General features: G+C 44.1%; 1 protein-coding gene across 7 annotated transcripts in view; it reads left to right on the plus strand.

The window, feature by feature from the left end:
• The first annotated feature begins 8383 nt into the window (after positions 1–8383).
• RTTN (rotatin) overlaps positions 8384–26623 on the plus strand; it is a 245412-nt gene continuing 227172 nt past the window's right edge. For all 7 annotated transcript variants that reach the window (XR_016213881.1, XR_016213882.1, XR_016213883.1 and 4 more), the window contains exons 1-8: positions 8384–8652; positions 8866–9053; positions 9774–9951; positions 12329–12418; positions 15780–15870; positions 18176–18290; positions 20223–20373; positions 23125–23290. Coding sequence is in view for 4 of the 7 variants with exons in the window: in XM_008261459.5 (XP_008259681.4) it covers positions 8622–8652; positions 8866–9053; positions 9774–9951; positions 12329–12418; positions 15780–15870; positions 18176–18290; positions 20223–20373; positions 23125–23290 (1010 nt within the window). In the remaining 3 variants the exon portion in view is untranslated. The remainder of the gene's footprint in view (positions 8653–8865; positions 9054–9773; positions 9952–12328; positions 12419–15779; positions 15871–18175; positions 18291–20222; positions 20374–23124; positions 23291–26623) is intronic.

Here is a 26623-nt window from a genome sequence, read left to right on the forward strand (position 1 = left end):
TTTACAAAATGAATTCTTGTTTTTTTAAAGATTTATTTATTTAGTTGAAAGGTAGAGTGATGAGAGAGAGAGTGAGAGATAGAGAGAGAGAGAGAGAGTTTTCAGATGGCTGCAGCAGCTGGGGCTGGACCAGGCCGAAGTCAGGAGCCTGGAACTCCTCTGGGTCTCCCACATGGGTGGCAAGAGCCCAAGTACTTAGGCCATCATCGACTGCTTTCCCAGACATAGTAATAGGGAGCTGGATTGAAAGTGGAGCAGCTGGGACTTGAGCCATCATTCTGAAGTGGGATGCTGGTGTTTCCAGCCATGGCTTACCCTGCTGCACCACACCACCACAAGCACAAATGTTTCCACCCATATTTTTTTTCCTGAGTTTTTTTTTTAATATTTTATTTATTTATTAGAGAGTTAGAGATAGAGAGAGGGAGAGACAGAGAGAAAGGTCTTCCATCTGCTGGTTTCCTCCCCAAATGGCTGAAATGTCCGGAGCTGGGCTGATCCAAAGTCAGGACTTTCAAACAAATAAATCTTAAGAAAAAAAAAAGAATAGATTTGAGGGGCTGGTGTTATGGTGTACTGGGCCTGTGATGCTGACAACCCATATGGGTACTGGTTCATGTTGCGGCTGCTCCACTTCCCAGCCAGCTCTCTGCTGATGGCCTGGGAAAAGCAGTGGAAGATGCACAAGTGCTTGGGCCCCTGCAACTATCTGAGACCCAGAAGAAGCTCCTGGCTCCTGGCTTTGGCCTGGCCCAGGGCTGGCCATTGCAGGCATCTGGGGGGTGAATCATTTTGGATGGAAAACCTTTCTTTCCCTCTCTGTAGCTCTGACACTTTCAAATAAATAAATAAATAAATCTTTAAGAAAATAGATTTGATTTTTCATATTGCTGTTCTATTATGCAAGTTTACTGAATCCTTTTTTTAGCTTTAGTAGTTTCTTTGTGGATTCAAAGATTTTCTATTTGTAAGTATAAGGTCAACTGCAAATAGGAATAGGTTTACTTCTTCTTTGTTAATCCAGATTATTTCTATTCCTTTCTTTGTATATTTACCCTGGACAAGACTTCTGGTACGCTGTTGAATAGGTATGGTGAGAACAGACAACAGTTCTGCTCCTACATTTCCATAATTAAGCCCCCGCTATATTAAATTGTGTGAGGAAAGCAGAGCTCAAATACATGTTGCTCTGATATTCAAAATGAAATATAAAAATATCTTCTTTCAAGCCTCCCACTTTAAAATGGTATAAAACATTTACTAATTTTCTATTTTCATATTGGGAGGATAAATTAGAATTTGATGACCCTCTTAAAAATTAAACATTATGTGAATTCGTAGGACTAAACCAGGAGGCATAATGAGGAGAATTCATAGGCGGGGGGTAAAACCCCCATTCTTACCCATTTTTTTTTCTTTTTAGAGATCAGAGGTATTAATAAAATATGACCTTCATCTTGAACAAGGCAGCCTGGGGTCCAGATGACTCCTGGAAGACACACAGAATGCTTGCCCTGGGGACAATGAATAATGTCCATACATTTATTGATCTGAGCTCATTTTGTTTAGGAATCCTTCTTGCTTGCTCTTTTTATATATTGTTTCCATAAATAAATTAGGATCTAAATGAATGTAAAAGCATTCTATAAAAAGATTTCTTCTTTAGGTAATTTCTTCCCTCTGAAAAATAAGGCACATGGAACTGGCGCTATGGCATAGGCTAACCCTCTGCCTGTAATGCTGGTTTGCGCTGCTCCTCTTCCGATCCAGATCTCTCCTGATGGCCTGGGAAAACACTGGATGGCAGCCCAAGTGCTTGGGCCCCTGCATTCAAGTGGGAGACTTGGAGGTAGCTCCTGGCTCCTGTCTTTTTGATGGGCCCAGCTCCGGCCGTTTACGCCATTTGGGGAGTGAACCAGTGGATGGAAAACCTTTTTCTCTGTCTCTCCCTCTTTTGGTCTGTCACTCTGCATCTCAAATAAATAAATGAAATCTTAAAAAAGAAAATAAGGGACAAAGGGTCAGAGGACTGCCTTACTTTTGCTGGAACTGTTACCTGGATGTGGGTGTGTGTGAATGGCTGTAGCCTGCACACCCCTCTGCCCTTACAGTCAATCGGTCATCACTGAGGCAGCTGGCCCGTTTCTGGGGCATAGGATCCCTCTGATATAGGACTCCTTGTAGTTTACTCACAGGTGGTTCTTGCATATGGCTTGATGTTACATTGGATTGCTGAAAAGGAAAGTACCCACGTTTGACAGATGTCAAACAGAGCTATTATTTTTAATAACTACCTATTATGGAAGATGCATGAAATAGATGCTTTCTCTAACGTACCTTCTTTGGTCTGCAAACAGTCTTATCAGTAGGTACTACTACTAATCCCAATTTTTACTGGTGGGAGCTGAGGCTGAGAGGGAATAGACAAGTGAGTCCCCCCACCCGCCTTCAAGTTTCTGTTCCCAAATTTTCTGTTAACAATACTCATTTCTTAGTGGAAGTCTTCTGCCCACTCCCTGTAACTCTGGTGTAATAGTTATATCTTGCCCTGTGTTCAAAGAATGTGAACAAGTAACCTAGGATTACAGAACCTCCTTTTAGTGATTCTTACTGGGGTTTTTATGTAGATTTTCTACCTGCACATCGACAAAGGAGCTTTCTTTTTCTCCTAAAGTCATTACATGGGAAGATGAAAGTTTGGATCACGATCCTCCCTTTTCTGTATTTTGAGGGAATTCTGCCTGTAATAGAAGAGAGCAAGACAAACACAGTTTCAGAAGCAATATCAAAAGGTGGAGAGGGACGGGTACTGTGGCGCAGTGGGTTAACGCCCTGGCCTGAAGCGCCGGCATCCCATCTGGGTGTCAGTTTAGTCCTGGCTGCTCCCCTTCCCTTCCAGCTCTCTGCTATGGCCTGGGAAAGCAGTATGGCCCAAGTCCTTGGGCCCCCTGCACCCGTGTGGGCTCCTGGCTTTGGATCGGCGCAGCTCTGGCTGTTGCAGTCTTCTGGGGAGTAACCAGCAGATGGAAGACCTCTCTCTCTGTCTCTACCTCTCCCTGTTAACTCTGACTTTCAAATAAAATAAATCTTTAAGAAAAAAAAAAGGTGGAGAGAGATAATGTTTTTTTTTTTTTTTTTTTGAGTCTCTGAGGGTAGGTCTATGTCTAGAACGCAAAAAATAAATATCTCTTTCAGGCTTCCTTGTTAGAGTTTAACAAGTGCATTCAAGAATTAGATTGTCTACAATTATGCAGTTAGGAAGGCTGCAAAGCTGGTTTTAAACCCAGGACTGCCTGGCGCCCAAGCCTGTGTGCTCCAGGCAATATTTTCAGTTGATGGTTAAGTGCCAGATATTTGAAGTTGGTCAAATATTAACAGAAAGAAAGGATATGAAGTACATATGACCAAAACAGACAGAACTACTATATATAACTCGCCCAACAAAGCCCTCATGTCCAAAGTGTGAGGAAGAGTAAAACTGCTTGTGATTTCCATAAAAACGTTTTATTTCTCTTAGAGTAAATCACTGTAACTAATAATGCGAGTGTAAGTATCTTCATTTGATTTAAGCAATCTGATACGGAAGGCTGTGGCGTGACTGCCAGTGAGTCACAACTGACAAACCTAGGGTGGTTCCACCTCTACCACTCTCCTGACCCATGTGCTCATCACCGGTGGAATGGCTCATTTAAGCTTCATTATGATACCATTTAAGTAAGTATAATAAAATCTGCTGTAAATATAGGAGAAAAATACAAAGACACTCACACACATATGGTTCTCCAAAGATCTACCGACTTCTATTGCCTATTCTTCAAGTTCTCAGGCAACACTTAAAAGCTAAAGTTCAAGGGGTGCCGGCGCTATTGCATAGCCAGTAAAGCCACTGGTTGGAGTGCCAGCATCCCATATGGGCACCAGTTCGAGTCCCGGTTGCTCCACTTCCAATCCAGCTCTCGGCTATGGCTTGGGAAAGCAGTAGAAGATGGCCCAAGTCCTTGGGCCCCTCCACCCATGTGGGAGACCTGGAAGCAGCTCCTGGCTCCTGGCTTCGGATTGGCACAGCTCAAGCCGTTGTGGCCAATTGGGGAGTGAAGTAGCGGATGGAAGACCTCTCTCTCTCTCTCTCTGCTTCTCCTTTCTCTGTATAATTCTGACTTTCAAATAAATAAACACATCTTAATAAAAAAAAGTTAAAGTTCAAAATTGCAAAAGGCCCAGTTAGTGACTATGATCAACTAGAAGTAGGCATTATTAAGTAAAGTATATGTAAGAAAGACTTGGTTACTAAGGACCACCCTTCTAAGTGGATCTTGTGTATCATGGAAAGTATCAAAATAACCTTTCAGATTGGTTGAGAATAAAAATAGCTGGAACATTATAGATCTAACTGATGATATATGATTACAGTTTTTATTAGGTGCAAATTAATGTACTTAAAGTTCTCTGTACTTAAGGGGGAATGAAAACAAAGCAAGTTCAAGAAGTTAGAAAAGGAACAGCACAATGAATCTAAAGAAGGAACCAGAAAGTAATAAATAACAAAATCACAGTTAATACATTAGAATGTATGTGCATTTTTAAAATAGCAGAATCAATAAATTGAAGGTTGATTCTCTGAGAGAAAAAAGGCCAAATCTATATTTAGCCCAATAGAAAAATGATAATTTTAAAAATGCAGTAAGTTGGACTTAATGATCTTTCTCTAATTTTTTTTTTATTTTTAAAAATTTTTTTTGACAGGCAGAGTGGACAGTGAGAGAGAGAGAGACAGAGAGAAAGGTCTTCCTTTTGCCGTTGGTTCACCCTCCAATGGCCGAATTTTTTTTAAAAGCTTTTATTTATTTATTTGAGAGATATGAAAAGAGTTATAAGAAAAGAGTTACAGTGAGAGGGAGAGACAGAGAAAGGTCTTCTATCAGCTGATTCACTCCCCAAATGGCGCAAAGGCCAGAGCTGTGCTGATCTGAAGCCAGGAGCCAGGAGTTTTCCATGTGAATGCAGGGGCCCAAGTGTCTAGGTCATTTTCCACTGCTTTCCCAGGCCATAGCAGACAGCTGGATTAGAAGAGGAGCAGCCAGGAATAGAACTGTTACTCATATGGGATGCTGCTGCCGCAGGCGGAGAAGTAACCTACTGAGCCCCAGCCTCGGCCCTGATCTTTCTCTAATTATAGAAGTAATATATGTTCAATGATAAAAACTAGAAAATAAAGTGTTGATGTTGACCTTGGGTACAACATAAATAAGAACCATTCATAGTTTGACTCCCATTTTCTGTATAACACATTAAAAATTAATTTATGTTTCTCCCACAGTATTATCACCCCTTACCCACTGTATCCCCAGTCTCTCATCATCTAAGACTGTTCAGCTTAGAAATATAATTAGGAAGTTATTTCCAATATTTTTCTGGACTAACATGTATATTTGGAACTTCAGACTTATAATCCACTACTAAAATGTTCATGCCTGGATAACTACTGAAACTCCTGGCTCCAGTCTCCACACTTTGGTCCACGCGGTGCACTATCCATCAGCAGCTCAAGGTTGAGCCATGCAGTGACGGAATTTTGGGCTGTGGGGTCTCGGTTGAACATTCACACTTCTCCGCCCTCTTTCCTCTGGTTTTCCAATTTCCCACTGCTGTCTTCTGTTGTCCACAGTCAAAAGAAAGTCAGAGGCCCAAGAAGCCTGGATGGTGAATCTTTCATCTTCACAGGTCGGCTGCTGTAAGGTGGATGATCTTGGAGGTGGCTGGAGGGCCAGTTGGAGAAGACCCCACATGCTAGTTGTCCCCTTCGCCTCTTTCTGCTTCCTCAAGGTAATATGGCCACACTGAGTTTCCTGGTGCTTCTCAGTCCTGGTCTTTCCATCTGTATTATTTTTTCTGGCAAGAATTCCCTTTTTTTTTTTTTCTGGAAAACTCCTACATGTTCTTCATGATCCAACTGAAATAGCAACACTCTCTTCCATTCACCACATGCAGAGATAGCAGTATTCAAGAAGGGCACAGTTACACAGAAGACCAGGTTCTCAATATGCCATTTCCTAGTTGATGTGACCTTAGGGGGACTGGTGTATTTCTTTGATTTTTTTTTTTTGACAGGCAGAGTGGACAGTGTGAGAGAGAGACAGAGAGAAAGGTCTTCCTTTGCCGTTGGCTCACCCTCCAATGGCCACCGTGGCCTGCGCGCACCACGCTGATCCGAAGGCAGGAGCCAGGTGCTTATCCTGGCCTCCCATGGGGTATAGGGCCCAAACAATTGGGCCATCCCCCACTGCACTCCCTGGCCACAGCAGAGAGCTGGCCTGGAAGAGGGGCAACCAGGACAGAATCCGGTGCCCTGACCGGGATTAGAACCCGGTGTGCCGGCGCTGCAAGGTGGAGGATTAGCCTAGTGAGCCGCGGCGCCGGCGCCTGATTTTTATTTAAAGATTTATTTATTTATTTGCAAATCAGAGTTACACAGAGAGAGTAGAGGCAGAGAGAGAGAGAGAGAGAGAGAGAGAGAGAGAGAGAGAGGTCTTCCATCCAATGGTTCACTCCCCAATTGACTGCAACGGCTCGAGCTGTGCCAATCCAGAGCCTGGAGCTTCTTCTGGGTCTCCCACGCAGGTGCAGGGGCCCAAGGACTTGGGCCATCTTCTGCTTTCCCAGGCCATAGCAGAGAGCTGGATTGGAAGTGGAGCAGCCGGGTCTTGAACCAGTGCCCATTTGGGATGCCAGCGCTTCAGGCCAGGGCATTAACCTGCTGCACCACAGTGCCGGCCCCCTTCTCTGATTTTAAATCAAGTGAGGGACAGGTTCTGGCACAGTGGGTTAAGTTGCCACTTGTGACGCCAGCATCCCACATCTGCTAACATGCCAGGGGAAGCAGTGGATGATACTCCAAGTATTTGGGCCCGTGCACACACATGGGAGGCTTGGATGGAGTTCTAGGCTTCTGACTTCAGCCTGGCCCAGCTCTGTCCATTGCAGCCAGGTGGGGAGAGAACCAGTGAATGGAAGATCTGTCTCTTTCTCAGCCTCTCCTTCTCTGGCACTCCACCCTTTCAATTAAATAAATAAATATTTAAAAGGAGTGAAATAAACCAGACATAAAAAGACAAATCCTGCACGTTCTCACACTGGACGTTCCAAGTGACCATTATGTGTACAGTCAATCCAAACTGAAAAGAGTGATTTCTAGAAGGGCTGGGGGAGGGGGGAGGTTGGATAATGGGCACTAAAACACAGTGGGGTGAACCTAACAGCTTCCAGTGTTCTGCAGCACTGTGGGGTGCCCGGGGTTCACCGGTATGATATTCTTTTTTTTTTTTTTATTTTTTTTTATTTTTGACAGGCAGAGTGGACAGTGAGAGAGAGAGACAGAGAGAGAAAGGTCTTCCTTTGCCGCTGGTTCACCCTCCAATGGCCGCCGCTGCAGCCGGCGCACCGCGCTGATCCTGGCAGGAGCCAGGAGCCAGGTGCTTTTCCTGGTCTCCCATGGGGTGCAGGGCCCAAGCACCTGGGCCATCCTCCACTGCACTCCCTGGCCATAGCAGAGAGCTGGCCTGGAAGAGGGGCAACCGGGACAGAATCCGGCGCCCCAACCGGGACTAGAACCCGGTGTGCCGGCGCCGCAAGGTGGAGGATTAGCCTATTGAGCCACGGCGCCGGCTCACCGGTATGATATTCTACAGAAAGAACTGGAACAGAGGCGCCGGCAGGCTCCAAACACAGGAAAAGATGCAGAAATGGGAGCCGGGTGTCTGGTTGAAGCCGTGGCTCTGTGTCGACACGGTGCACTGTGGTTATTCAGAGTGAACGCAGAATTGAAGACGAGGGTGTCTGCTTTGACATGGATCGGCGGGACAAAACGCTCTCTCCAGGGCAAGGCCACTACTTCGCCAAATTCAGTTTTGTTGTTGATGTTACGTGTCTCAGAGCTTTTCCCCCCTATTTGTTCCACTCCACCGGTGCGCAGGACAACAAAGGCCAACCTTGGCGGCGTTAAGCTGCAGTCATTCAGGGCGTCCCCCGCTGCTCCCTTTCCCGACTCGGTGTCCGCTTATACCGGAGTGCAGGCACCCGAGGACGTAACCTGACCTCAGCTAAGCAGGGCAGGTCATTCAGTCGCCGGGGACAACCCCACAGAACACAGCATCAACCTGCGGCCCCGGGCTAACGTTCTGGGAGCGGGCAGGCACAGAACCGAACCCCCGCAGCCCGCCCCGGAGCCCGCGCCGGAGCCCGCGCCTGCACGCCGGAACCTCAGGCGGGACGCCGCGGGGGCGAGTCCGGAACTGCGTGCAGGGAGCACCACTGCGCACGGACTACAACTCCCGACGTGCGAGGCGGCCGCAGCTAGCGCTAACCCTCTGCTTGCCTCTTACTACACAGACCACCAAGTTTAGGAACTGCATAGAAGTGCTTCTAAAAAATGCAGTCAGCGTCTCCGGGGACGCGAGGCCTGCTCTACCTCGCTGAATGTCCCCTTTTGTGTGTGTGTGTTTTTGGGTGGTTAGCCGCGGAACCACCGTCGCGCCGGCAGAGTTTCCGGGGGGGACATAAATTGTTGCCGGACGCTGAGGCGCGGCAGTTTAATTCTCCGGTGGCGGCAGAGTGAAGGGGAAGAGATGGTGTTGACCGGGCTCATCAGGAAACTCGGTAACAGTCTGGAGACGCCCCTCGCCCGAGGCGCGGTTTCGTCGAGGCCGCTGGCCGAGAGGGGTCCTGTCAGGGTTCCCTCTTTGTCGTCCGCGCTGGGCCAGAGCAGTCCCGGGGGGACCCCTGGGGTGCTCGGTGTGAGCTGGGTGGTTAGCGTCCCGAAGGCCTGGCTCCTGGGTGACGGAGCGCTGTGGGGGCCCCCTTCCTCGTCAGGTCACCAGCTGGCGGAGATCCGGGAGCGCGCGCTGCGGAGCATCCTGTGCAAGGTGGAGCACGGCCTGGTCGGCTACGCGGACCTCGTTCACGAGCGGCTGCTCTTCCTGCACCTGCTGGAGTGGTTCAACTTCCCCGCCGTGCCGCTGCGGGCCGAGGTGCTCAGCTTGCTCGGCAGGCTGGTGGAGGTAGGGCAGGCCTTGAAGTGCGGAGGGGCCGGTGGTCGGAGCTGAGCGACCGGAGCCGGCGGGGGTCGGGCCGTTCTCTCACTCGTGGCGTCGGGTCTCGCGTGGTTGCCGCCGGGCCGGGGGTGAGCTCGGAGCCACTTCGGAGCCCAGCGCTGCCCTAGATGCTTGGAGGCCTCTTCGCCGGTTGGCATTTGCCACTCTCTGTTTATTTTCCGGTATCTGCGTGTTGAGCGTTCACATGGTGTTCTGCACGAAAGAGCGCCCATTATAAGAACAGCGGCGTGGCAGGGCGTGGTTAATTAATCCCGCAGGTTTGGTGTTAGTTTCTGGGCTGTTTTGTTTAACGCTGTGGTCCTGTGCAGGTACCAGGAGTTCCTCGTTAGGGTCAGAGGTCAAAGCATCAGCTTCAGCTTCCAAGCCCGTCAATGTGGTGGGAGGTTGACTGGGGGCAGGGGAGGAAAGAGGCGAGGGCCGGTGGGGAAGGGAACCCACGTAGTGAAGGCAGAGAGCGAGGTGTGCATTTCTGGGACCACCGCTGTGTCACGGAGCCCTCCCTAAAGGTCCTGCTCACGGACGCTGTGAAGGCCGCACTCACGCAGGGTTTGTTTTTCCCGAGAGGGGCGCCCGGTACGCAGCGGTAAGTTCACGTCCCGACCGCTGCTGTCCAGTGTGCGGACTTCGGTCCCCGCCGCGACGCCCAGCGCTGCCCTCTCGTTTCAGTTTCCGGCTGCGGTCCAGCATCTGGTCGACCTCGGCGCAGTGGAGTTCCTGTCCACGCTTCGTCCTCATGTGGAGCCCAGTCTACAGGCTGAAATCGATGGCATTCTGGATGGGCTTTTTAGTCTTCCCGCGGAAGCTCCTGCGCTGTGTGCTGCCGCTTACCAAACCAATGACACTGGTAACTCTTTGGGAGTCAGTTTGTGGAGGCTGTCAGAGTAGAATACTTTGGTTGTCATGGTAAATGTTCGGGAAACAGGCATTAGAGTAAGAAGAAAATTTCTTCCACCCTTCCCAAACTAATTTTGCTTATGTTACCTGTCTGTGACATCCCTCTCCCCGGCGCTGTTATTCAGAGGATACATTTGTATTTATTGCTTTGTGGTCATGCTTAAAAGATGCCAGTGACCTTGTTTTTTGTGTTACTAGTTTGATAGTTATTTCTTTAACACTAACAACAGACTTCTCACCAAGCATTCGTTTCGGGTCCCAGTGTTCCACTGAATGCTTTGTTATCTGCCCCGGTTTGTTTCTGTTGTGGAGACAGGTTAAAGTGATGTGAGGCAAGTGTTTTACATGCTGTAGTACACAGCATGGATTTAAGGCCCAGTTCTGCTGCTAGTTGTGTGACTTTGGGTAAGGTACCCAATCCCTCCAGACTTCAGGGTTCAAATCCCAAAATTAGGATACTGTGAAAAGATGGAATTCTCATAGGATTGTTATGAGGCTTAAATGCGACAGCCCGTAGGCCTAGAGTGTATCAGTGCAGTCATGTTAGCTGCCCCTTCTGTGTTCTTGCTGTTATTTAATTTTAATGTGCAGTAGAGTGGCGTGTATATGCAAGGCATTTGAACAGATTAGAAGCAATACAGTGCTCATGCAGTTTACATGATTAAGTGAGAATTGTTTTGACTGCTTAATCTGTTAAATCATATTTTTCTTTCTTTTTTTTTTTTTTTTGAAGATTTATTTATTTATTTGAAAGTCAGAGTTACACAGAGAGAGAAGAGAGGCAGAGAGAGACAGAGAGAGGTCTTCCATCCACTGGTTCACTCCCCAATTGGCTGCAACATCCAGCCGATCTGAAGCCGGAAGCCAGGGCTTCCTCTGGGTGTCCCAGGCAGGTGCAGGGGCCCAAGGACCTAGGCCATCTTCCACTGCTTTCCCAGGCCATAGCGGAGAGCTGGATGGGAAGTAGAGCAGCTGGGTCTTGAACTGGCATATGGGATGCTGGCACTGCAGGCAGTGGCCTACCCCGCTACACGACAGTGCCAGCCCCCACATTTTTCTTTATACTTCTGCAGGACTGCTGCTGCTTCAGCTGTCACTGCTATTGTTAACAGCAGCAAGAAGCGCAACAGCTTACGCCAGCTGTTGAATTTTCTTGTGGGGACACTGAAATAATCAATTTAAACACATTGTTTCATTCATTTTAAGGCTGTCCTTTGAGATGCTATTAATCTTAGAGATGAGAATAGAAATTTAAGGTAACTTAATCAAAATTACTTTGTTTTCTAATCTGAGGCAGAGCCAGGATTCTAACTTTGCTTTGTCTGGCACCAAAACCTGTGTGATTTCTAAGTTCTTTTTAGGATTTCTTTTTTTAAGATTTATTTATTTATTTGAAAGGCAGAGTTACAGAGAGGGCAGAGGTAGAGAGCGAGAGAGAGGTCTTCCATCTGCTGGTCTACTCCCTACATGGCCGCAATGGCTGGAGCTGGGCTCATCCAAAGCTAGGAGCCAGGAGTTTGTTCCAGGTCTGCCACATGGGTTCAGGGGCCCAAGGACTTGGAACATCTGCTGCTGCTTTCCCAGGCCATAGCAGATAGTTGGACTGGAAGTGGAACAGCCGGGACTTGAACCAGTGCCTATACGGGATGCCGGCACTGCAGGTGGCAGCTTTACCAGCTACACCATAGCTCTGGCCCCCTGTTTTTATGGTTTCTAAGCTATTACAAATAACTGTGAATTTTCACAGAATTTCTTACAGGTAAGGTTAGCAAAATGTTCTGTTGGGTGTCTGTGTTAATGTTAGGATTTTCTGGCATGATAACTTCCAGCATAAAATCAGATTTTAGCCTTTTATCATTCTTATTGTAACTGAAGTGCTAAATATGTCTTGAAAGATGATGTTTGACTCTTCTGTTTTGGACAAGTTGTTTTAAGGTACTAATGAATATTGGTAGGGACTACCTGAGGAGAGCAGAAGGCAGGAGAAGGCTGGACTAAGGAGCGTGCGTGAACAGCCCTCGACTGCTTCATTGCAGATGCTTCTTGGCTGTCAGACGCTTTCATTCTGATATATATTGTGTTTGCTTAACAGTAAGAGAGAGAGAGGAGAAACAACCCCTCAATTGGAAATTGGTTTAACATTCACATTTCCCCCCACTTTAGTGAAGATAGTCCATTTGGAGAAAAAATAACTTTTTTTTGTTTATTTTGTTTTTAAAATGATTCAGAAACTTAAAACATTACTATTTTGGAAGAGTAAGTTTCACTGTTAACAGATAATGAGACAGTAATAAAGTAATACGTAAACATATATATATTCTTTTCAGAAATGTCACAACAGCCTGTAACCTTAACAGGATATTTTCCCCAAGACAAAAGTAATTTCCAGCAGATGGAAGGGCCTTCACGACCAATAGGTGTGTATGTGTAGGGACGTAAGACCTGTTAACCTGGTAAGTCAAAAATTAATATACTTTCCCTCATTGCTGTGAAGACATTGTGGTCAAACTTCAGTGCTTTAGCACCAAAATAAATTCTTCTGTTGCCACAAATTAGTTCAGGATGGAGAATGTACAATGGTAAAAGCTCATGTTATTCTAACTGTATTCTTGTTTAAAGATTTATTTGTTTATTTGAAAGGCAGAGTTACAGAGAGGCAGAGGCAAAGAGAGAGAGGTCTTCTATCTGCTGGTTCACTCCTCAAATGGCTGCAACAGCTAAAGCTGGGCTGATCTGAAGCCAGGAGCCTGGAGCTTCTTCTGGGTCTCCCATCTGGGTGCAGGGGCCCAAGGACTTAGTCCATCTTCCACTGCTTTCCCCAGGCCACAGCAGAGAGTTGGGTCAGAAGTGGAGCAGCTGGGACTCGAACTGGCTGCTCATATGGGATGCTGGCACTGCAGGAGGTAGCCTTACCCGCTGCACCACAGCACAGCACTGGCCCCTCTAACTGTATTTGATGGCAGTAGTACTTAGTGCTTATTGAATGTAAATTCCTTGTCAGGCATTGTGCCGGCCATTATGCATGTGTCATCTCAAGTTTTCTTTAGCTCAATAACTGGTGCCTTGTATCCAGGGACTCCAACCTGAGATCAGGTTCATCGTAGTTTCTTGTTTTGCTATTTTCTCAACATCCAGTTGCTACGGAGGCCCTTCCGGGAATTTTATCTGTAGGTCTTTGTCTTTCTGGCTATGTCTGGTCTCTGGGGCCCACATGCCAGTTCCAAAGAGACCTGATTCATGGTTCTAATCAGTGACCAGTTTCTTTATTTAGACTTCTTCCTAACACATCACATGCTCTGAAATTATTTATTTCTTGTGTATCTCCATTATTGAATGTACAATAAAGGCTGTGGCCACTGCTTTTATACCCAGTGTCTGGATGCATTAGGCACTCAGTAGCTAGTCTTTGAAGGAATGAATGAATCTTCCTGGAGTCTTGGTGAGATTAGTGTTATTATCATCTCCATGTTTTTGATGAGGTCACTGAGACTTAGTGAGGTTAAAGACCTGGTCCTGGCTGGCACCGTGGCTCACTAGGCTAATCCTCCACCTTGCGGCGCCGGCACACCGGGTTCTAGTCCCGGCCAGGGCACCGGATTCTGCCCCAGTTGCCCCTCTTCCAGGCCAGCTCTCTGCTGTGGCCCGGGAGTGCTGTGGAGGATGGCCCAAGTGCTTGGGCCCTGCACCCCATGGGAGACCAGGAGAAGTACCTGGCTCCTGCCATCGGATCAGTGCGGTGCGCCAGCCGCAGTGTGCCAGCCGTGGCGGCCATTGGAGGGTGAACCAACGGCAAAAGAAGACCTTTCTCTCTGTCTTTCTCTCTCACTGTCCGCTCTGCCTGTCCAAAAAAAAAAAAAAAAAAAAGACCTGGTCCTGTAGGCAGCTGATGTTGAGAGCCTCGGGTGGTCACTGACGTCATCCATAAAAGTGTCAATTGTTAAATTAACAACAGGAGTCACTGTACACTAACTCCACATGTAGGATGTTTGTCCTCAATGAGTTGTATTGTGAGAGTTAACTGTAAAACTAGTTCTCAAACAGTTTGTGTGTGTGTGTGCAAATTGTTGAGACCTTTACTTAGTATAGAGTTGGTCTTCTGTGTACAAAGTTAATTGAAAATAAACCGTAATGGAGAATGGGACTGGGAAGGGGAGAGGGAGGAGGAGGAAAGTTGGGAGGGCGGGTGTGATGGGAAGAATAACTCTATTCCTAATGTTGTAGTTATGAAATTTATATTACTTAAAATATAAATTAACTAAAAACAAACAAACAAAAAAAACACGTGGTTCCAGGGAAAGCAGTTAGGAAATGGTTAAGTAACCAGTAAGTATGTACTCAACATTTTATTGCCTGCATAGTTGAGATGAAAAGTATACCCAAGAATTTATTTGCTGATGTCGGGTATTCAAATAAACTCAAATTTGGAGGCCTGTTATTAAAAAGCTTTAGTGGAAATTCATAGGATGAATAACAGAATAAGAAAGAACAGAAAACTTGTTAAGCTGTTAAAATAATTAACCCTTCTATTTTAGAAAAGTTTTGTTAGGCTGATGGGAGAATTTGTTTTTGAGGTAAGATGGTAGATTTTGTGTTTGTGACCCAGTGGCTTAATTGATGACAAGACATGTAAAGGGAGTAGGGAATCTCCATGGCCTTAAGATGGGTGTTGAGTGAACCTGATGAAAGTATCAAGGTGAATTGGGATGGTTAACACAGTTTTATGCAAGTGTGTCTGAAGTGATGGTGTGCTTGTTTTGGACACGTCTGTACGTGTGCAGTCTGTCCCTTCCTCCATTCGCCTCTCATAGTAGTTAGAAAGTAAGCCCTACTTTTTCTTTTTATCACTTTTGAAGAAGCAGCTGTACCATGTTTGACAATTTGATGGTATTGTTATTTGAATTTAATTATTCCATGTTTTTTTCAAAGCATTTGGTGGGAAGATCATTTGCTATTTGGAAGTTCTTATATGCCCATAGATACCATTTCTCTGTGTTGTCATGGTAACTTGTAAAATATAAGGTCTGTTAAAAAATTTGAATAGAGTTACTTTAAAATTGTGTTGGTTTCTGAGATTTCTTTCAGTCTTGTTTTTGCACTTATATTTGGTTTTCAACCTTATGGTCCTCAATTCGTCTTTATAGAGGTTTAAACATCTAATATGTACACAGTATTTTTTTTTATATGGTATTTTTTATTTATTTTCTTATTTAGCAACAGCATCATGAACATTAGCAACAATATCAGTATATCCCTTCAGAATGTTCTTGCAAATTCCTGCTGGTTATCATCTTTTTTTTTATAGAAAGCTTTTATTTAATAAATATAAATTTCATAAGTGCAACTTTTGGATTATAGCAGTTGTATACAGTATTTGAACATGACTAGAAATAGTATGTAATTATATTTATATCATTTTTAATTTCTAGAAGTAAAGGCTTTCTCCAAATGCTGTTTCCTTTTATGTTTAAGGTTGATGGTCTCGTCAGCCAAAGGGTAAAATTGAAACTTTAAATGTCATTCAGTATTGGTTTGTAGTTAATGCTTTTCTACTAACACTTCTTTTAATATTATATGACTTGTTTAAATTATGAAAAGAAAGAGCCTATTATTTATCCATTAGTAGAACAGATTTGCAGCTGACCTCTTTAGAATATTTTAGGTTACTGTAAGATACAGCCTTTATTTTGGGACTTGCTTTAAAGGTGAAACTTCACTTTTAACGTCAATCTGTCATCGTTTTATTCTTTGACACCTTAAGTTTTGATATTCCATTAACAGTGAATCAGAATGTGAAGTGTTTGAAGTTTTCTACTTTTCCTTGGCTACCCCTCACCACAACAGATAGACATGTTCTCTCCTCTAATGAAAGGTACAGTCTCTGATGTATTTTATTTTTGTTCCTTTATAGCCATTAAGTCTGATAGTTATTATTATCCATTTTCACCAGGAAAAGATTGAGTGGCTGTGAAAGGTAGAAGTGGCCATATATGAATGATTTCTTTTTTTTTTTAAGTTTTTTTTTTTTAAATTTATTTGACAGAGTTACAGTGACAGAGAGAGACAGAAAGGTCTTCCTTCCGGTGGTTCACCCCTCAAATGGCCACAATGGCTGGAACTGCGCCGATCTGAAGCCAGGAGCCAGGAGTTTCTTCCTGGTCTCCCATGTGGGTGCAGGGGCGCAAGCACCTGGGCCATCCTCCACTGCTATCCCAGGCCATAGTGGAGATCTGGACTGGAAGAGGAGCAACTGGGACTAGAACTGGCACCCATATGAGATGCTGGCGCCACAGGTGGAGGATTAACCTAGTGTGCCATGGCGCTGGTCCCCCTGAATGATTTCTAATATTTCAAAAAAGCCAGATGATTTCTATTGTCTTTTTTTTTTGAAAGATTTATTTTATTATTTTGAAAAACAGAGTTACAGAGAGAGGTAGAGGAGAAAGAGAGGTCTTCCATCTGCTGGGTCATTCCCCAGATGGCTGCAGTGGCCGGAGCTGTGCCGATCCGAAGCCAGGAACCAGGAGCTTCTTCTGGGTCTCCCAGGCGGGTGCAGGGGCCCAAGTGCATGAGCCATCCTCTGCTATCCCAGGCCATAGCAGGGAGCTGGATCAGAAGAGGAGCAGCGGGACTAGCACCAGTGCTTCAGGCCAGCCTTTAACCAGCTGCGCCACAGCACTGGCCCCTCTATTTATTTCTTTTTGGTAATTGGAACTTGTGAAGATCTTGGTGATGTGAAGTATTTGTTATGGACCAGATTCTCTAATTGCTTATGCCCTTGATTAATAAAAATGAAAAAGTTAAACACAAATGCCATCTTCTTTTTAGTAAAAGATATACTTTAAAACATAGGCTCTATTAGGAGAGAAATTATGGCCTATTGAGAATATTTGGGACTATTGATATAGTTTTATGAATACTAGTTGGTTATTACCTTCAAAAATAGATAGCTGATACATAGAAATTTGAGTGTTTTAATATCCAAATTCACTTTGTGCAGTTTAAATGAATGCTGCGATATATGAGCTGTTAGCCTATTTTGGATATAAATCTGGAAAATCAAGACCAACTTGCTACAGTTAGGGCTAGATACAAGTGTATGTTAGAAATTTTTTTAAAGGTTTAATTATTTATTTGAAAGGCAGAGTTACAGAGAGGCAGAGGCAGAGAGAGAGAGAGAGAGGTCTTCCATCTGCTGGCTCGCTCCCCAAATGGCTGCAAGGGTTGGAGCTGGGCTGATCCGAAGCCAGGAGCTTCCAGGTTTCCCTTGTGTGTGCAGGAGGCCAAGAACTTGAGCCATCTTCTACTGCTTTCCCAGGCTATAGCAAAGAGCTGGATTGGAAGTGGAGCAGCTGGGATTTGAGCTGGTGCCCGTGTGGGATGCCGGCGCTGCATGTGGTGGTTTTACCTGCTAAGCCACAGTGCCAACCCTATTAAAGGATTTTGATGATGGTGCTTCTAAGGCATTATTAGTAAATTGTCTTGAAACAGAATATTCAAGAAGTGGCGTGCACATGGGGAAACAGTAAGGGGGGTTGTTTGCTCTGCCAGATCTGAGTCCATCCCCAGTAAGAGACAGCAGTAATTTCTAGTGCACACCTCTGGGTGGGAGATGGTAGACTGGAACTGGTGTGAGAGAGGGGTTTGATTTCTTTGGGTGAGACTGAACAACTGCTAGATACCTAGCTTACCAGAAGTTGAGGATTGTCCTATGCATGGGAGTAGGGGAGTGCTAACCTGATTCACCTTGGAGTAGGACAAATTAGTAAGGAATCTATTTCCTGTGATTTACTACCATACTTACTACTATTTTTTTCTGTTATATATATTTAGCAGATGTCATTGAACCCTATAACCTTTAAACTCACTGATCTCATTTTGTAGCATTAATGTAGTCTCTAGGCATATCGTCTCTAAGCATATAAGTCCTGCTTCTGAGCAGAGTCTAGTGGGGGATACAAGCTCAACAAACATTTATGATATCTGGAAATAGAAGCATATGGAAGGGACACCTCCTTAGCTGTTTTTGATTAGGGAAAAGACCTAGGAAGGCTTCTCAGGAGATGTGATGTTTCAGCCAAGAGCTCAATTATTGTTAGTAGTCATTATGCCTGTATATTGCTTAGAATCTGGTCTAGGTGAACTCTTTCAAAAATGAATAATATTTTATTTTGCAGCTCTTTGAGAAGTAGTAACCACACTTTAATATGGAACACTTGTGAATTATTGAAGGATGTTATCATGCAAGATTTTCCTGCTGAGATTTTCCTTCAAAGGCCAAAAATTGTTCAGGTGAGTACCTTCCATAGTATTTTGAAACAGAACTTTTTGCAGTAAAACAGATTTTTCACTGTAGGAATCCTTGAGAATGAAGTTTGTAGTAATACACTTTGTAAAAATGAAATATTTGATTATTTCAACTACCTTTTCTCTGACTTCTATGGTTATGGTTGTTCCGACAGGTGGTATTCTCATTAGATTTAGGTTGACCACCGTAAGTTACCATTTATGTATAACCTAAAGGGAGAATAGACTCTGAATGTTGAGATTAGGAAGTACTTTTATTAACAGCAAGAGTTTCATTGGTTTTTGAATATCTAGTATGTTTAAGGCATAGTGTTAGATGCTAGTGATATCGGATTTCTATAGCAGTGAGCAATAGTGGTTAGTGGTGGATTATTTTCTCTTGTTTATTGTTTAGGCAATAGGGTAAGAGGGATGGGATTTGGGGATTGTGACATCTCCTCTGTAACTAGTAGGGCCCTAGCATTTTTGCTCCTTGCTCACAGGGCTGGGGTGGACTCCAGTGAACAGCAAATATATACACACACACATACACACACACACACACACACATATATAAAGATTTTTGTTTATTTATTTGAGAAGTAGAGTTACAGGCAGAGGGGGACATGGAGAAAAGTCTTCCATCCACTGTGCACTGCCCAAATAGCCACAATGGCCAGAGCTGGGCTGATCTGAAGCAAGGAGCCAGCAGCTTCTTCTAGGTCTCCCTTGTGGCTGCAGGAGCCCAAGGACTTGGGCCATTTTCTGCTACTTTCCTATGCCATAGCAGAGAGCTGAATCCGAAGAAGGCAGCCAGGACTTGAACTTGAACCATTTGGGATCCTGATGCTGTAGGTGGAGGCTTAGCCCACTACGCCTCAGTGCCGGCCCCGAACAGCAAATATTAATACATAGTATTGCAGCTGACAAATGATTGCAGAGGGGCTGGCACTGTGTTGTAGCAGGTAAAGCCACCACCTGCAGTGCTGGCATCCCATATGGGCACTGGTTCAAGTCCCAGCTTCTCCACTTCTGATCCAGCTCTATGTTATGGCCTGGGAAAACAGTGGAAGATGGCCCAAGTCCTTGGGCCCGTGCACCCATGTTGGGGACCCTAAAGAAGCTCCTGGCTCCTAGCTTCAGATCGGTGCAGCTCCGGCCATTGCGGCCATCTGGGGAGTGAAGCAGCAGATGGAAGTCTCTCTTTCTCTCTGCTTCTCATTCTCTCTCTCTGTAACTCTGATAACAGAGAGACAACTGTTAACTGCTAAAATGTTGTAAAACAATTTAGATGTTTGAGATGTAAAGGATCAGCTGTGTGTGTGTGTGCTTTGTTTTATTTTCTTGAAAAGCAGAGTTACAGAGAGAGGGCGAGGTCTTTCAACTTCTGGTTCATTCCATAAGTGGCTGCAGTGGCCAGTGCTGGGGCAGGGTGAAGCCAGGAGGCAGAAGCTTCTTCTGGGTCTCCCATGTAGGTACAGGAGCCCAAGCACTTGGACCATCTTTTGCTGCTTTCCCAGGCACATTAGCCGGGAGCTGTATCGTATGTGGAGTAGCTGGGACTTGAATTGGTGCCCAGGTGGGATGCTGGCACTGCAGGCAGCACCTTTACCCACTATGCTAAAGCACCAGCCCCCAGCGGTTGCTTTTTAAAAAAAGGCCTGTGAAATATATCGTCCAGAATGGGACATAATTCCTGCCCTCTCTCAGATTTTAGAAGTAAGAAACACTGCCCATTGTATTTAAATTGTATTGTCTCATTTTCATTAATCTTTTTCCATTATGCTAAGTCATTGTTGCCCATTTCTGTTTTTTTTGTTTTATAAATACCTGGCACCTTATTTTATATCCTTTGACTATTCACTTACCCTTATTCTCCACATTCTTTGAACTTGAGACTTTTGTCCCTTTGATTATTTTCCCTGCTCTTTATTTCAGAGCCTTTTGTCTCTGTTGAAACTGGCCTTTGGAGGCGATGGAAAGCATCGTCTGGCATTGCAGTCGGTGTCCTGCTTGCAGCAGCTGTGTGTGTATTTAAGAAACAGACTGAACTTTCACCGAGATCCAGGTTTTTTCTGTAGTAAACAAGGTACTGATATTTTTTATTCATTAGCCACTGGTATTATTCACAAATTCATGCAAGAACTCCCCATTATCCTTACTGTTAGGGGTTACCATGTGTACTTGTTCACGACATTAATTCCCCACTCCTAAATGTAATCAGATTATCATCTTTGAATACAAACTTTGAATGACAGACCACCATGATTTCGTGCTTCTTTAATATTTTAAAAAATGTATTTATTTTTGGAAAGGGATGTTTAGAAAGTGTTTTTCTTTTTTCTCCCACACATTTAGATTCTCTGTAAACAGTGTTGTTGGGACTTAGAGACTAGGATTCTGAATATGGCTATTCATGTAGGACCTCAGGGGGTTTTAGCAAGTTATAAATTGAGTTACTACATTGTTTGGTTTGAAAATAATTGATTTGTATTTTATGAAAACTGTTTTCATGCAGCTTGTGATGTAGTCAGTATTGCGTGATAGCAATGTCAAGACTTTTCAGAGAAAAAGCACCACCTAATGGCCGATGGAATACCAGCCTAGTCTTGACAAAACAATATCTACAAACTCTGATTTCTGTGAACTTACATAATATGCAGTGAATGTCCAGTATTAAATTATAGTCATCTGTCATTGTGTTTCACAGATAATCCCTGTTTTGTTGGGGTTTCTACTGATGCTACACTACTTGAATATTTGTATTATACAGTGACTTATTTGTTTATTTTTTTAGAAGATTTATTTATTTATTTGAAAGAGTTACAAAGAGAGAGGCAGAGAGAGAGAGAAAGGTCTTCCATCTTCTGGTTCATTCCCCAAATGGCCATAATGGCCATAGCTGGGCTGATCTGAAACCAGGAGCCTAGAGCTTCTTCTGGGTCTCCCATGCGGGTGCAGGGGCCCAAGACATGGGTCATCTTTTACTGCTTTCCCAGGCTGTAGCAGAGAGCTGGATCAGAAGTGCAGCAACCGGGACTTGAACTGGTGCCCATATGGGATGCCGACTCTGCAGGCAGCAGCTTTACCTGCTGTGCCACGGTGCTGGCCCCATTGGCTTTTTTTTTTTTTTAAACTTTTATTTAATGAATATAAATTTCCAAAGTACGATTTATGGATTACAATGGCTTCCCCCACATACCGTCCCTCCCACCCCCCATTGGCTTTAATATAGATTTCACAGGGTATGGTGTTTCCTCAGTAACATTCTTGAGGTATGGCATTTTGCAAATGATTGATAATAGAGAGCTTCTGGGTACCCCAAACTTCAGCAGGAAAAGAGTTCTAGTGTTGATAAAATTCTCCATGAAGATTTATTCATGTATTAAACAGATATTTAGCACCTATTTACCAGCTGATATTCTACCCTTTAGATGGCATAACAGATAAAGGTATCTGATAAAGTCCCATCCCTATGAGCTGTATTTTAGATGACTGGGGGCAGGTAATACACACACAATCAAGTTATCCTCAGATAAGGAGCAGTGTTGAAGGAAATTGAAAGGGTGATATGACAGAACACGACTAGGAAGATGTAGCTTATAGGAGGACCAGGAAAAGCCTCTCGGAGCAGGCAACATGAAGGTGATGAGGAATCAGCCACTCAGAGAGCTAGTAGAAGAATCTTCCAGGGGAGGTCAGAGGCTTCAAGGCAGCAGTGAGAGTGATGGGCTTCAGCAGCAGCATGACGGCCCCTGCAAGGAGAGTATGGTGAGGTGGGGAATAGTGCCGTGAGGTCAGAGTGATAGTCAGGGCCAGAGCACTTTGTGCTTGCTTTGCAGTACAGTGAGGTTTTTTCCTTTTTTTCTCTGCAAATGCATTTACTTTTTTTTACTGTGGTAAAATATATATAACATAAAATATGCCATTGTAATCATATTTAAGTGTGCCATTTGGTGGCATTAATTAAACATTCACACTGTTGTTTAACTATCATTGTTCTGCAACCTTTTCATTCCCCTAAACAGAAACTCTGTAATATTAAGCAATTAACTCCCCGTTTCCTGTTTTCTAAAGCTCTTTATGACCTCTAGTCTACTTTCAGAATCTGAATTCGTTGATTTTATACCATGTGTAAGTGAGGTTATATAAAGTTTGTCTTTTTCTTTTTTTGAAAAGATTTGTTTGTTTGAGAGAGTTACAGAGAGAAGTAGAGCCAGAGAGAGGTCTTCCATTCGCTGGTTCACTCCCTAAATGGCTGCAATGGCCAGAGCTGAACCAATCTGAAGCCGGGAGCCAGGACCTTCTTCTGTGTCTCCTATGCAGGTGCAGAGATCCAAGCATTTGGGCCATCTTCTGCTTTCCCAGGCCCCAGCAGAGAGCTAGATTAGAAGTGGAGCAGCTGGGACTTGAACCGGTGCCCATATGGGATGCCAGCACTGTAGATGGTGGCTTTACCTGTACACCACAGTGCCAGCCCCATGGGTTATATTTAGGTTGTTGATGCATTTTGAGTCAGATTTTGCATTTGGCTTGAAGTAAGGGTTCAGGATTCTTGGAAGTACATGAACTGGTATTGTTCTGCTTTGGGAGTCTGTAATGTTCTAAGTGAATACCATGGCCAGGAGGTTCCTCATAATTAGATCAGTTAGAGATAAAACCTAAATGTGTTAAATGAATACTTGTAGGAAAGGTTGATCTACTTTTATTTTTATTTCTGTGGAAGCAGTTCTGCGTTTTACTTTCGTAATTTTTTGGAAGAATGACACATCTATACAATTACTATGTAATCACAAATCTGTTTCTACTAACTGATAATGTTAATTCTCTTTTTTCCCAGACACAGTTTCCCAGAATTCTTCTTTGTCTTATGGTCATGAAGCACGAGGTACTCACCATTCCCAGAATCCCTCCCCAGGGAGCAGCAGCCCTCGGCCCTCCGTGGTTGGGCGTACAGGCCAGCGACCCAGAGGAGATGGCCAGGACTGGGATGCTGTGTCTTCCAGGTGACTAGTGACTGCGTCTGCAGGGAATTAGAAGCGCTTAGTTAACTTGTGTGTTTCATGATTTCAGAAGGAGATAATTATTTTTCTCTGCCTTCTTTTTTGAAATATTACCGTAGGGATATAGGCCTTGGTTAAACCAAGGCTTTTGAACTTTTTTGACTATGACCCATAGTAAGTATCAATAAGTATTACATTGTAACTCAGTATTCAATATACACACATATAGGTACTCTATGTGTCTATGTATATATGTGTGTTTGTCTGCCAACACAAAATAGTACTCTGATTCCATGCTGTATATAATGAACTATATTTTCTGTTCCTTCCTAGGAATGATGATTCTGACCACTGAGTTTTTACCAATTGTATGGAATATGATCTAGTTTAAAATCATAGCTTTAAGAGACATATAAGGTTTTATGGTATTTTTTAAAAGAATTATTTATTTATTTGAATGTCAGAGTTATACAGAAAGAGAAGGAGAGGCAGAGAGAGAGAGAGAGAGAGAGAGAGAGAGAGAGAGAGATCTTTGATCCGCTGGTTCATTCCCCAATTGGCTGCAGCAGCCAGAGCTGTGCCAATCCAAATCCAGGAGCCACAAGCTTCCTCCAGGTCTTCCCACATAGGTGCAAGGGGCTTAAGGACTTGGGCCATCTTCTACTGCTTTCCCAGGCCATAGCGGAGAGCCAGATCGGAAGTGGAGCAACCGGGACTTGAACTGGTGCCCATATGGGATGCTGGCACCGCAGGCAGTGGCTTTACCTGCTATGCCACAGTGCTGGCCCCGGCTTTATGGTATTTAAACACATTTTTGTAAATCTAATCATGATTAGACCCATATGTATCTACTACTAAGATGAAAAATTGGAGAACATTTTTATGAAACAAGGGCTTCTTCAAGATGTATGTATAATTTATGTTATTGTGTAAATACAAATTTTCTTATTTCGTAAAGGGATTGACATATTTGTGTGTTACTTTATTCTAGGCTACAAATATACTAGAAACATATTAATTTCTCCCTTACTGTCATTCTAAAAAATGTTCAGTAAGATGAACAGTTGTCTTTTGGCTTGATATTTTCTTGTGGTACTACAAGCTAACTGACTTGTGCTTGCTTTGGGTAGTGTTATGCTATGTACTTTGTACACTTTGTTTCCTTTAGTCATGCTCATCACAGTTCTATTGTAGGCCTGGCATTGTTATCATCATCATTTTACAGAAAAGCCACAAGTTTAGAGAGATTAAGAGCAATACAGGGCCGGTGCTGCGGTTCACTTGGCTAAACCCCCTGTGGCGCTGGCACCCCAGGTTCTAGTCCCGGTTGGGGCACCGATTCTGTCTCTGCTGCTCCTCTTCCAGTCCAGCTCTCTGCTGTGGCCCGGGAGTGCTGTGGAGGATGGCCCAAATGCTTGGGCACCTGCACCCGTGTGGGAGACCAGGAGGAAGCACCTGGCTCCTGGCTCCTGGCTTCGGATCAGCGCAGTGCGCTGGTTGTAGCGGCCATTTGTGGGGTGAACCAATGGAAATGAAGATCTTTCTCTCTCTTTCTCTCTCACTGTCTAACTCTCCCTGTCAAAAAAAAAAAAAAAAGCAATACCGTTGGTTAAGAGTGGAGCTGGCTTCTCTGCTATGACCTGGGAAAGCAGTAGAAGATGGCCCAAGTCCTTGGGCCCCTGCACCCATGTGGGAGACCTGGAGGAAGCTCCTGGCTCCTGGCTTCGGATTGGTGCAGCTCCTGGCTGTTGTGGCTATTTGGGGAGTAAACCATTGGATGGAAGACCTCTCCCTGTCTCCCTCCCTCTCTTTCCTCTCTCTCCTCTGTGTAATTCTGACTCTCAACTGAATAAAAAAAAAAATTTATAAAAAAAGAAAGAGTGGAGCTGGCTTTGAGTAATATAATAGGAGAGGCTGTGCTATTATATTGTCATTAATTGATCAGTTTTGGGCCCTTTTAATGCCTTTCTCCCCCATTAGTAGATTACATGTTTGGAAGTTCTCATTTTTAAGATTTATTTTTTTGAAGTGCAGAGTTACACAGAGAGAGATCTTCTATCTGCTGGTTCACTCCCCAAATGGCCACTATGGCTGGAGCTGCTCTGGTCTGAAGCCAGGAGCCAGGAGCTTTCTCTGGGTCTCCCACATGGTGCAAGGGCCCAAGCACTTGGGCCATCTTGCACTGCTTTCTCAGGCATGTTAGCAGGGAGCTGGGTCTGGAGCGGAGCAGCTAGAACACAAACCGGCGCCCATATGGGATGCTGGCATTGGCAGGCAATGGCTTTACCCATTGTACCACAATGCCGGGCCCTAAGTTTTCACTCTTGAATGGCCCACTTTCAGAGTTTGAGAGAAGCTGGGATCATTTCCCTTCTTGGGATTCTTGGTATCTTGAATTTGAAGAAATGACAAGATAGATATAAGATTTGAGGAATTTTAAATATTCAATAGCATTAGTATATCTTTGTATTCAATTTTATTTGCATTTACATCAAAAGTAAAAATTTTTAGTTTCTGTTGGAGATCATTATGCTTAGTGAAATAAGCTAGACCCCCAAAGACAAATATCACATGTTTTCTCTGATTTGTGGTAGCCAATATATAGAGTATAAAAAAATTTAATGAATATGAGTGAAATCGACATCTTGGGGTTTGAGTATTATTTATAGCCCTTGTCTGCATTCCTGCTGAACAATGGTCTTTCCACTTTTTTCTTGTTTGCCTCTTTATTTAGTGGTGCATTAAGCCTTGACTATAGAGTAAATTAAAAATGTTACTGCAAAAATTAAGAAAGGAGGGAAGGTGGGAGAGGAGGTTTATCATTATATTCTCAAAATTGTATTGATGAACTATTTGAAATCTGTTTTCTTTATATTAGTAAAAATATAAATTAAAAAGATGCCAATTAAAGCATAAACATTTTTGAGTTTATAAATGTGAAGTTAAGCCCTTTATGCTAATTTTTTTCTTTTTTTAATGATTTATTTTATTTATTTGAAGGGCAGAGTAGAGAGAGATCTTGGTTCATGCTGCAAATGGCTGCAATGGCCAGAGAGGTGCCAAACTGAAACCAGGTGCCAGGAGCTTCTTCTAGGTCTCCCTCTTGGGTGCAGAGACCCAAGCCATCCTCTGTTGCTTTCCAAGGCACATAAGCAGGGAGCTGGATCAGAAACAGAGCACCCAGGACATGAACTAGCACCCATATGGGAGGCCAGCATCATTGCAGACAGCAGCTTTACCCGCTATGCCACAATGCTGGCCCCGCCAGTTTCATCTTTAACCCACCACTTTACACCCAAGGCAAAAATTTCTTAATGAAGAAGCCAAGGAAAATGA

The sequence above is a fragment of the Oryctolagus cuniculus genome, chromosome 10 (genome assembly GCF_051225735.1).
Source record: "Oryctolagus cuniculus isolate XC-2025 breed Fujian yellow rabbit chromosome 10, ASM5122573v1, whole genome shotgun sequence".
NCBI lineage: Eukaryota > Metazoa > Chordata > Mammalia > Lagomorpha > Leporidae > Oryctolagus > Oryctolagus cuniculus.